The 12,759-nt window shown below is 40.1% G+C and overlaps 1 protein-coding gene across 1 annotated transcript in view; it reads left to right on the top strand.

The window, feature by feature from the left end:
• The window catches only part of LOC127572097 (sodium/hydrogen exchanger 9-like), a 363,415-nt gene that overhangs the window by 285,401 nt on the left and 65,255 nt on the right, over window positions 1–12,759 (top strand). Inside the window, exon 13 of the mRNA XM_052018976.1 lies at window positions 8,165–8,213. Within this exon, the coding sequence (XP_051874936.1) occupies window positions 8,165–8,213 (49 nt within the window). The remainder of the gene's footprint in view (window positions 1–8,164; window positions 8,214–12,759) is intronic.

Below are 12,759 nucleotides of genomic sequence, written 5' to 3'. Positions count from 1 at the left end.
AATTTCTTCTGTCATTGGCTTGGGAATCTTTGGAATTCCCTTCCCAAGGAACTGTGGAGGCTGAGTTACAGAATATATATATATAAATCCAAGATAAACAGATTTTTGGTCTAACATGGTTATGGGGACCATGGAAGGAAATGGAGCCAAGGTCAAAATCAAATTGTCCATGATCTAATTCAACAGTGGAGCCGCTCGAGGGCTCTGTGGCTTCCTCCTGCTCCTAAGTGGTCTATCAGGGATTAATTGATCTACAAGGGAATTATCAAAACAGTGCTATTTAATATAATGGGATTGAAAGGCTCTATTATTCACTTGGCAGGGATTATCAAGGATGTTATTCAATCTGAGAGGATTATCAGAGTTGTGTATTTAATATGAGTGTATTCTCAGAATTGTGTTGCTAATCCGTGAGTGGTTGCAGATCAATTTTATTTGCATGAGTGAGGAATTTTTCCAGCCATGGTACTTTCAGTGTGAGTGAATTATTATCTAGACTGGTTAGTGCTTTGTCTGTTAAAGAATTGCCTAGTTATGTTTATTCAGTGTATGTAAATTATCTGGACTAATTTATTCAGGGTGTATGAAAGATTAGTTTGAATATTTTATTCATTGTACACAAGGGATTATTTGGTTGTTTAAATAAGGAGAAATAATCAAAGGTATTTAAATCAGGCTGACCGAGGAAGTGTGGAAGCAATTTCTAGAACTTGAGTTTGCTTGTGTAATATTATGACACATGATTTATGTGGGTTGTGGGTCATAACTATTAGGACGCTGTACCAAACTGAGTGACAAGATTATCAAGGAAGGATATTGAGTGCCTAATTTCAGTAATACAATTCTTTGGGTGATGGTGACTTGTCTAATTTTGTAACCATGATAATTAATAACATATCTTTATTAGTCACATGTACATCGAAACACACAGTGAAATGCATCTTTTGCATAGAGTGTTCTGGGGGCAGCTCACAGGTGTTGCCACGCTTCCGGCGCCAACATAGCATGCCCACAACTTCCTAACCTGTACATCTTTGGAATGTGGGAGGAAACCAGAGCACCCAAAGGAAACCCACGCAGAGACGGGGAGAATGTACAAACTCCTTACGACAGTGGCGGGAATTGAACCCAGGTCACTGGCGGTGTAATAGCATTACGCTAACCGCTACACTACCGTGCCTGCCCTGACTACACAGAAATGACACATTTCAAACTGGCAGATAATTAAAGTAAGCCTAATCCCCTCAGCCTTCTTTCAGCCCAAAATTCCATTGGAATGTTTCCTCACTTCACATCCCCAATCCTAACAAGAGGCCCCATCTCACCAGCAAAACTCTCAGCAGAACTCAGAAGCTTCCTGAAGAAGTGCATCATCACCATTGACTTATGGGGACCTTTGTCCTCACAATTTTGGGAAATCAAACCAGGGCAGGACTTTCACAATGAACAGTCGGGCCCTGAGAGTGCTGTAGAACAGAGGGACCTAGGAGTACAAAATACATCGTTCCCTGAAAGTGATGTCACAGGTAGACAGGGTGGTGAAGAAGGCTTTTGGCACGCTGGCCTTCATCAGTCAGGGCTTTGAGAATTGGGACATTATGTTGCAGTTGCACAAAACATTGGTGAGGCAGCACCTAGAGTATTATATACTGTTTTGGTTACCCTATTATAGGAAAGACATCATTAAGCTGGAAAGAGCCCAAACAAGATTCATGAGAATGTTGCCAGGGCTTAAGGGCCTGAGTTGTAGGGAGAGGTTGGGCAGACTAGGACTTATTCCTTGGAGCGTAGGAGATTGAGGGATGACCTTATGTATAAAATGTTGAGGACACTGATAGGGTGAATATACACAGTCTTTTTTCCCAGGGAAGGGAATCAAAAACTAGAGACCATAGGTTTAAGGTGAAAGGGGAAAGATGTAAAAGGGACCTGAGGGGCAACTTCTTCGAGATGAGGGTGGTGTGTATATGGAACGAGCTGCCAGAGAAAGTGGTTGAGGCAGGTACAATAGCAACATTTAAAAGACATTCAGACACGTACGTGGATAGGAAGTGTTTAGAGGGATACTAAACAAATGGGACTAGCTTAGACAGACATCTTGGTTTGGCATGGATGAGTTAGGCCAAAGGTCCTGTTTTCGTGCTGTATTACTCTCTGACTCTACTAATCATCACAAAACTTTCTGGAAGGCAAGCAGTAGCCCACTTACTATGCCCCTTCTGATAAAACTTCCTAAACACAAATGGATTTGTTCGTAGTGGGGAAAAAGAACTATTCATTTTATAGCTGCCAAGAAATTTGCCAAAAGAAATAACCTGCGATTTCTGCAATGCTTTGCATTCAGCAAGGATCTCAGACAATATGCGGTACAAAGTCCCGCAAACAAATAAATGATCAACAGAGTTCTGTTTTCAGTAGTGTCAGTCAAGACAGGAAAAGTCACAACTCTCAGCCACAACTCCCTGCATACATTGCAATTATGCAGGAGCGTTGTTGATTAACAAGGCCTCCAATCAATGTGTCTCCAACAGAGTAGCACTCCCTGTATTGTATAATGATGTGTCACCTTGAATGATTTTTTCAAATCCAGGTCTTAAACTTGAAATCTACACTGATATCTTTTAATAAAAAATTACAGGAGACACTTAGTTACAAATAAAGCATCTTTGGGAGTTGTTTAATTCATGCATAGTTTGCTGCTTTCATTTTGATGTAATCCTTGTTTTATTGTGGGTTATTTATGAGTCATACATTGCAATTTTTTGATCCAATTTCTGCTGTTAAGTGATTAAAATAAGTTGCACACATTGATTACATCATCAAATGCAGGAAATGTGATGGGGACCTGTTTCCATGCTGTGTGACTCTATGATTGCTTAAAGTTGAGAAAGAGCATTTATGGTACTGAAACCATGAAGCCATGTAGCAGAGCCCCATAGAAGCCCAATGTGAGAAGCAGAAGGATTGCATCACCTCACAAACTATCCACCCACACGCCCCATCAGTCTGACCCATCTGCAGAAGAGTCTACAATTCCCACATTGGCCTCATTAGCCACCTGAAAACTCACAAAGAAGTTTTTAAAAAAAACACCCTTCAAGTGTTTTGACTCTCTGTTCAAAACTGAACTTGGATTCTTTTTCCGTCAGTGGTTAAAGAAAGTTCCCCCAGCTGAAGTAACAGAGAAGCTGTGGTATGAGATTTAGTGGTCTGAAATGTAACCCTTTCACTGTCCTTTGAATTTTAGTATCACAGCAGAATATTACTTCAAGTGTGTGGACTCGTGGACACAGTAATGAGCTTAGAAGAAGCTATTGATAAGAGAGAGCTTGTGACAGCTAAATATTTTGATGTAAAATGGAATGCAGATTGAAGAAATATGTTGTTCGCTTCTGGAAAATGAATGGCCCGTGGAAGAAGATGGGAAGACACTGTCTTATTAGGTGATATAATTGAGCTGAGAATTTACCGCTGCTTCGAGGTATTAGTTTCGCTGAGGGTATACAATACACAGAAATTGGAGCAGAGAGATCACAAATGAAATCCAATGTTGAGGATGGACACCTTCATCACTTTAATAAAAAGCTCAGCAGGTCGGGGTGCATCTGTGGAGAGAGAAATAGACTTAGCATTTCACGCCATTAAAGCTCCAAGAAAGTTAAGGATCTCCATTTCAAGAGTGGGAATTCTGGAGTTTGAGATAATCACTGTGGTCAGAAGGAGAACAAACTGATAATAATAATTCTGGGCAGCAAAGTAAGGTGTGCCAATGAGCCCCTGCTTTTTATAAGTATAACTTATTTGACTTTGCTACATGTTGAACTTTCAAGAGACGAGAAAACTATAAAATCACTGCTATCACTGTAGAGTTCTACTGTTTCTCAGTAAAAAACCAGCTGCAGAGGTTTGCTGAGTTGTCCTCCAAATCTGAATTGCACAATTGAGGATGGTCAGAAATGTTCCATAACTCTTGATGTCATTGTGCACTAAACCAATAATAGGTTCACCCCAGGTTATAAATGTGCCGCTCTTGACATTAACCATTCCTGCCTCTCATTAACCTGTTCTCCATTATGTTTCACAAACGTGCTGAACATTTTTCATCTGGATGGTTCTTCCACCCTCTCCTGTTTTCTTTCCTGTATCCTACCTATTCTTTGCCCGGCACGGCATACCTCTCTATGGGAGAATCACTTATTAGTATTGGCAGTTTAAACATGGAACTGAGGATTGGTTTTGTGACTGATTTATAGCTATCTTCAGTTGTAAACGCAGAAAGATGTAGCAGAGACATGTCCAAAGATGGTTGCTTGACAAAAGTCATTAACCAGCATGAAAACCCTCCTCCTACTAAATAGGACATCTACTACAATTCAATGGCCTTAACATCTTTGCTTTATAATTCTGAGACATGGAGTTATCAAGTCATTGAGTCTTACAGCACAGACTATCCACTGGGAGTACATTAAACAGCTCAAGTGGTTTTACGTGCACTCCCTTTGCTTAATAATGAGAATTTCCAAGCAGAAGACCAAGAAATTAAGATTTAAGATTAAGATCTTTATTAGTCACATGTACATCGAAACACACAGTGAAATGCATCTTTGCATAGAGTGTTCTGGGGGCAGCCCGCAAGTGTCGCCTCAAACATGGAGACGGTGGCAGACACAGGGGTAAGGAATTTGAAGCAGAGAAAAAGCAATCTTAGGCAATTAATTTGACAACCAACAAGATCCTATGTAGTGGACTCAGCCCAATGTATTACCAGCACATCCCTCCCACCATCAGTAGTATCTACACAAGGCACTGCCTCAAAGTGGTAATATCCATCATCAAAGATCCCCACCATCTGGGCTATGCTATCTTCTCACAGCTACCATCAGGCAGGAGATACAGAAGCCTGAAGTCCTGTACCACCAACCAGGATCAAAGAAGTGCTCCAGAGAGCACAGCTTAAGTGGACTGGGTGCATCTTCAGAATGAGAGCTCACTACTGAAACATATCCTGCATGGGCAGCTGAAGAACGAAGGATGGCCCTTACAAGAAGTTCAGAGACAACCCGACAAGTGCCTCCTGTGGGCTTGCATCAAACCCAAGGACGTCCATATAGCTTAGGAGAGGGCTCATTGACAGTTTTGAACAAGACCAGGTCATGACAGGTTTGGCGAGATCAACAAAATCCATAGGCTTCATGCATAAAGGTCCACAGAGCAGCAGCTTCAAACATCATAACCGCAGACTTCCATGGCTACTATGCAACTGCCTTTGTCCATCAAGGTTCAAACTTCAGAGCGATGTATGTAGCCACAGATGAGATTTGTGACATCATCATCTTTGTGAATGATAAACTACCAATAACTCAGCATATGGAAGAGAGAAAGAACAGCGTGTAAGCTTTGGCTTGTGGCTACCACTTTTGCACTGCTAATGCAGTATCTTGCTGCTGAACCGCAGTGGAGAATGCTGATAGCATCTTTTTTTCTTTTCAGCTTTTTCTTGTAGCTACTGCGTCAGCAGCTTTTCAATCTGTAAACACACTGTGGCTTTTAATTAAATTCTGCAGCAACTTGCAAATTTGTCTTATCAAGGGAAAATAGTCGACATCTTCTACACTAATTTACTAACTAGTTCAGATTTATTATTTAGGTACCCAAAAAAATCTCTAAACCCCCAATGGCAGCAGAAGAGGAATTGCCTTCACTGCTGTAGAAATTCTCAGGAGTGCTCTCAATCCACTCTAATTCAGAAGAAAAGAACCTCACATACCCAGAACAAGATAAAGCTTACATTTGTGTAGTACTTTCATGAACTCAGGATGTCTCAAAGCATTTTGTAGCTCATGAATTTTTTTGTATTGTAGTCACAGCATTCAATATTTGGTTCATGTACAGACAGCTTCCACAGATGATTAATGGTATCTCTGCAGATTTCTAATCTTCCAGCATCTGTTTGAATCCTTTGTTCTATAAAGGGAATCTATAGTGTCTGTGAGTAGGCTAAGTGTAGGGAAGCTGTTCAACCAATCACACTGAAGAATTCTCATTGACAGCAAATCAGGAACTAGAAACAAAAATATAACCTTCCTTTAGATGACTGTATAGGAAGCAAAATGAAGATTGGGGAATACACATGGAATTAAATGAAAAACATAAATGAGAAAAATTTTAAAGCAACATTCAAAACGATATATAAGTAATATTAACAAGTCTTCACATATGAAAATTAATTTGTCAGGGCCAGAGAGGTTGCTCTGCAGTTATAACTTTCTGTGCCATTTAAAACTCAATTACTCCTGATCGAACTTGGCCAAAGAACATAACATAAGAACATAAGAAATAGGAGCAGGAGTACACCATCTGGCCCATCGAGCCTGCCCTGCCATTCAATAAGATCATGGCTGATCTGGCCATGGACTCAGATCCACCTACTTGTTTTTTCCCCATAACCCTTAATTCCCCTACTATGCAAAAATCTACTTAACTGCGTCTTAAATATATTTAATGATGTAGCTTCTACTGCTTCCCTGGGCAGTGAATTCCACAGATTCACTACTCTCTGGGAAAAACAGTTCCTCCTCATCTCTGTCCTAAGTCTTTTCCCCTGAATCTTGAGGCTATGACCCCAATTTCTAGTCTCACTACCAGTGGAAACGACCTTCCTGCTGATCCCCTCTCATTCTTCTGAAGTTTCCATCAGCCTTTAGTGCAAGACCAGTCGGTAATTGCCCCAGGTTCACAGCATGATGATGATCTCATGAGTACCCCATTTGCCAAGACTGCAGAGGAGCAAGATATCACTGACAACATTTTCTTAAGTTCCTGCTTTTAATTTCACATTTGTAGATGCCAAAAGTTGTTGTAAGTAACAACGGCAAGCATTTCTAGCCTCATCATTATTAGTGCAGCAAAGTCTGGGCCAAGTGTGCTTCCTTCATGAAATAATATTGTATTTTGGCAAAAGAAGATCTGTGATTTTAAAAAAATGAACATCTGTCGTGTTGCATTTTAAATTGTGAGCTTATCTATGATCCCATTACGGTCAAGATCTCTTTTTTTATATTGCAGTAGTATTTCTACTTGAAATGGTGAATGCAGTGCCTTTGTGATGGTATTCAACCAGTTCACATTGTTTAGCAGATTAAAATATTTTAATTTTGCTCAGGGTTTTCTCTGTTACCAATGCTATTGATAACAGGAAGCAAGTCTCTCACATGCTCTTTTGTTGAATAAAAATGGAATGCATTTATAAACTGTTTATAACATAGTAAAACTTTAAAAGATGCTTCACAGGAAGATTATCAGACATTTACTCCAGCTGCAGAGGCCAATGTTAGGGCAGACTACAAGCTGGATTTTAATGTGTCTTAAAGAAGGAAATAGAGGTAAAAAGGTAGGGAGATGGAGGAAGGAAATTGCCAAGTTCAGGACCTTGTCAGCTGAAAATGTGGCTGCCAGTGATGGAGCACTTAAAATCAGGAGTAAACAAAGGGCCAAGTTATAGAAGTGCAGAGATCATGGAGTGTTCACAAGAGACTGTAGATGCTGGAATCTGGAGCAACAAACAATCGGCTGGACGAGCTCAGCAGGCTGAGCAGCATCTGTGGAGGAGAGGAATTCTCGACCTTTCAGGTCGAAACCCTGCATCAGGATCCTCCTGCCAATTGTTTGTTGATCAAGGAGGATTGTTGGACTCTGTATTCTGACTCGGTGCCTTGGACATTGAGAGACAAGGAAAAGATTCCACTGAAGAGTGACTGCATAAATTTGGAATAAAATGCACAGTTGCCACACCCACAGTGTTTCATGCAGTTGAAGCATTTCCTAACACAAACACCATCAAGAAGCAAAGTCACACAGAGAACCTCACTGTCCACCAGTTTATGAAGCTTTAAGCTTTAACCACGCACATGTAATTGATATTCCTATTTCAGTGCAACCTTTGACTAGGCAACTTTAATGTTAAATATTATAAGTTAATGATGGTAAGTTCATTAAGGTTCCAGTATTTGGAAACTGAAGCCAAGTTCAAAATCATCCAAGAATTTGGAAGCTTTAATAATTGGGCTCAGGATTAAGGGATAATGTAATGAAAGTGCAGGCACAGAAGGCCACAGTTCTCTGAGTAATGCCTTCACTCATTCTCTTCATTTGCTTTGTACGACAGAGTCGGTGTGAACCCAGATGATGACCTCAACCAAGAAAGTATACGTGTGGTAAGTGCAAAAATGAAACTTACATTCGCTGTAAATAAACGGTGCGACATTTGAGCAACCTGAAAAACATGTTTAACAAAACCCATTATTTCTTCATTAATAAGATCTCCTTGCTATCATTCAGATGGTTTGCTCTCCCTTATCATTTAATAGCCATTTGCCTTGCTTTTGATTGGCGCACGGGTTCTTCTGCTCTGTTTTGCTGTTTTTTAATTTTGTACCAATGAACTGGGTGTGAAAAATAGGAAAGTGCATTAGAAATCTCAACCACAAAGGGCTCTTATTGCATGCACTGAGTATGTGATATTGTATCATCTGCATGTTGTATTTCACTGTCAGAATTTGATGATGTTGGAATTAATGCCTAATTTACTATATTATGGAGATGGTACATTCAACTGAGGAAAAATTTTTATCCTACAATTTTTCAATACAATGGTCCATATTCTAAAGTGAAGTGAATGTGTCTACTATTTGCAGCAAAAACACAAACTGCTGGAGAAAAGTAGCAGGTCAGGCAGCATCTGTGGAGGCAAATGGAGAGTTAATGTTTTGGGTTGAGACCCAGCATCCCAGATGCTGCCTGACCCGCTGAGTTCCTCCAGCAGTTTGTTTTTTGCTCCAGATCACAGCATCTGCAGTCTCTTGTGTCTCTCTGTGTCTACTGTTTGTTACACTTTCCCTTCTGTGTTTAACTTTTTAAAATTTTTGCGTGACAAATTGCTGAAAGTACAGCCATGAAATTGCAAAATGAAGGAAATGAGGTATTTGGTACCAAGTGAACAAAACAAACCACTAGTTATCTCTTTGAGGGACTGTGAACTTCACTTTACTTCACAGTTCTTTCCAACAAGTAAAGTCACACCAGAGCACCTCACTGACTTATGTATGCCAATTCAGTTGTTTTGATGCTGTTTCCTTTTACATTTTCACTGACGCCAGTAAAATCCTTACACTGACCCAATTCAATGTGAACTGTCATCCTCCTTTCCTTTTGCACTTTTGCCTTTAATTTTATCTCATTATATTTCCTTATTCTCACTCTGTTGCTTGTCATTGGTGATCTAATCTCAAGCTTCATAACCACACACATGTAATTCAAAAAACTTACAGGGTGTAGAAAATAAATTCAGACTTAAAGTACTGAGAATAAACCCTTCTCACGTGTAGCTAAGAAAACATCTGGGAGTGCTGGGTATTTAGTGTATCCTGCCATGAACTTAAAACAATTAATTTAGGTGCCACTCTGTTCCCCTGCTTTCACTGGTTTCAGGAAGCCCAGTAAACTCATGAATATGCCATTAAATTTGGAAGTTGATTGAGATATCACTCTGGTTGAGCAATTAGCATATTTTAATAGGCAGTCCACATTTCTGAGCTGTCTTGAAGAAGCCTAAAATGCTAGAGTTAGATGCAGATCAATGGGTAAGAGCTGGTTCTCTGATGGATTCCCTATGGCTTTCATGCCCACCCTCACTTACTTTTGTAACCCAGGTTAAAATCACCCCTGTTCACTCCTCCAAGATAAAATTCAACCATACCTCTCTTTAGTTCTTTTTGTTTCTACTTTGTAAGCAACTTTTCATCTAGTCTTATATCCTACTGTAGATCCTAGTGGTTTAAAATTTAATAAATTTTACATGTGAGACTATCAAAAGCATACTTAGACTCCAACTAAATTACATGATGGCAAATGTTATTATCTGCTTGATCTGTAATTTCTTCAGAGAAGTCCAGGAGATCAGAAAGAATTCTCCTCTTACAAATCCACATTCTACAGTGCCTGTTCCTTGCCAACTTAAGATCTGGTAACTGCCGTTGGGCAGAATCTCAAAGAGTCACTGAGTCATAGAATCATAAAGCATAGAAAAAGGCCCTTCAGTCCTCCATGTCAATGCTGACCATCAAGAACCTATCTATACTACTTCCATTTATCAGCACTTGGTTTGTAGCCTACTATGCCCTGAACTGCTCGTCCAGATGCTTCTTAGATGCTGTTGGAGTACCTGTCTCCACCACCTTCTCAGGCAGCACATTCCAGATTTCCACCTTGGGTGCTGTCTGTGTGGAGTTCTCCCTGTAACTATGTGGGTTTCATCTGGGTGCTCTAGTTTCCACCCACATTCCAAAGACATGCGGGTCAGTAGCTTAATTGGCCACTATAAATTGCTCCAAGTGAGGGAGGTTGATGAGAATGTAAGAAAATAAAACAAAGGGATTAATATAGAATTAGTCTCAATGGGTGGTTGAAAGTCACCACGGACTCGGTGGACTGAAAGGCTTCTTTCTGTGTATGTCTCTCTGACCTTGGGTGAAAAGATTCTTCTTTAGAATCCCTTTAAACCTCTTACTCTTCACCTTAAACCTATGCTCTCTGGTTTGATACACTCTGTTTACCCTGTCTAGGGTACTATCTACCCCATCTAGGGTACTATCTACCCCATCTCTTGCCCTCACAATTTTGTGTACCCACACCAGGTTCCCTTCTCAGTCTCTTCCGATCAAGGGAATCAAACACCACCAATGTTCATGTCACCTGCAAATTTATTAATCTCCCACTTTAAAATCCATGCTGGATTATTAAATTCTTAATACAAAAGCATTTTAAAAGGGCTGAATCATACATTTAATCATCCTTTCTCCAATGCATTTATTACCTAGTGCTTCAAGTCATGAAGTCTGGGTGGTCATTTGTTTTATATTCAATGGATTGATCAAAAGAGCTAATTGTGCACAACAATGAGTCATATATGCACTTGAAATTGATCCAAATATATGATTATATTTGTAATCACTACTAGCCCTAAAACCATCTGAAATATCTCTGCTTCTCTAATATTGAGCCTGCTATTATTCCTACTGTTAATTGCTTCAACATTGGCAGCTGCACCTTCTGTTGTCCAGGTCCCAAGCTCAGGAACTCCCTTCATAAACTTCTCCCTTTGGCCCTCCTTAATACGCAGATTAAAGACCACAGTCTGGAAATGTGTACACTGTTACTTTACTGCTACTGGAATTTGTTGCAACGGAGGGCTGTGGAGGCCAAGTCATTGCTCATATTTAAGGCAGAGACTGATAGGTTCTTGAGTTGTTCAGGGGGTTAAGGGATACAGGGAGAAGGCAGGAGAATGGGGTTGAGAACAGAAAAATAAAATCAGCAGTGATTGAATGGCAGAGCAGACTTGATAGGCCATATAGCCTAATTTTGCTCCTATATCTTATGGTCTTATGGTTACTGGCATTGGTTTGGTGAGCCAATGACTGCCTAAGTTGTGAACCTGCTCTGCAAACTATAGCAGTGCCTAAGGTCTAAGGTGCATTGCTTGGGGAACATCACTTGACATGCATGTGATGAATCAGAATCAGGTTTGTTATCACTGACACATGTCGTGAAATTTGTTGTTTTGCGGCAGCAGTACAGTGCAAGACATTAAAAATTACTATAAGTTACAAAAATAAATGAATGATGCCAAAATCATGTCAGATTTACAAATGGACCTCAGGCTGGGAATGAAAGGAAATGAGCTGGAAGTGATTGTTTGCATCCAAAGTTCATCTTCAGTTACAGAGCACTGAACTATCCAGCGCTTTGGGGTCAAATTTCTAGGCCAACCTGTGTGTGTCTGTGAATCTCTCTCTCTCTCTGTCCCTGTGTGTATCTGTGATTCTCTCTCTCTCTCCTTGTGTTTCCATGATTCTCTCTCTCTCTGTCCCTGTGTGTATCTGTGATTTTCTCTCTCTCTCTGTCCCTGTGTATCTGTGATTCTCTCTCTCTGTCCCTGTGTATCTGTGATTCTCTCTCTCTCTCTCCCTGTGTGTATCTGTGATTCTCTCTGTCCCTGTGTGTGTCTGTGAATCTCTCTCTCTATTCCTGTGTATCCGTGATTGTCTCTCTCTCTGTCCCTGTGTCTATCTGTGATTCTCTCTCTCTCCTTGTGTTTCCATGATTCTCTCTCTCTCTCTCTCTCTAACCTAAGAGCAAGCTTTTGGCCACCTATGCTAATATCAGCATCAATTTTAGTTGGTAATGTTCCTGTGAAGCCCCTTTGGATGTTCTATTGTGTTGTAGGCACTATTTAAATGGATAACCTTAACTAGTTACTCTAAGGCAATGATCAATGACCACATCCAAATCCTTTTGCATCATAAGCTTTACTTTACTGAAAGTACTTGCTTTACATTTCTTGTTCCTTGCTGCTTTATTTTTTTGTGATAAAATCCAAATTGCACACTAAGACATCTTTACTCATGTTACCAAATCTCTTAAATCAAAGCCCATTGTTTGGCATTAGAAGTTATAATATGAGAAAAATACTCTTCCCTATTTTTTACATGATAACTGGATGGACACAGCAGACCCCCATTCCAAAAACAGGCTGAATTTTGATTCCTGGAAATGAGTGAATTGTTAGTGAGTCAAAGATTAAAATCTAAAATATTCAAAACGGTAGTTAAACTCACTCACTTATGGTTTAAACAAAAGTGGGATGAGGGTCAGGTCATCCTTATAATCTACCCAATTAAATCATTCCACTCCTCCGCTTCC

Source organism: Pristis pectinata, chromosome 6 (genome assembly GCF_009764475.1).
Source record: "Pristis pectinata isolate sPriPec2 chromosome 6, sPriPec2.1.pri, whole genome shotgun sequence".
Classification (NCBI taxonomy): domain Eukaryota; kingdom Metazoa; phylum Chordata; class Chondrichthyes; order Rhinopristiformes; family Pristidae; genus Pristis; species Pristis pectinata.
This window is presented reverse-complemented; position numbering and strand designations above follow the sequence as displayed.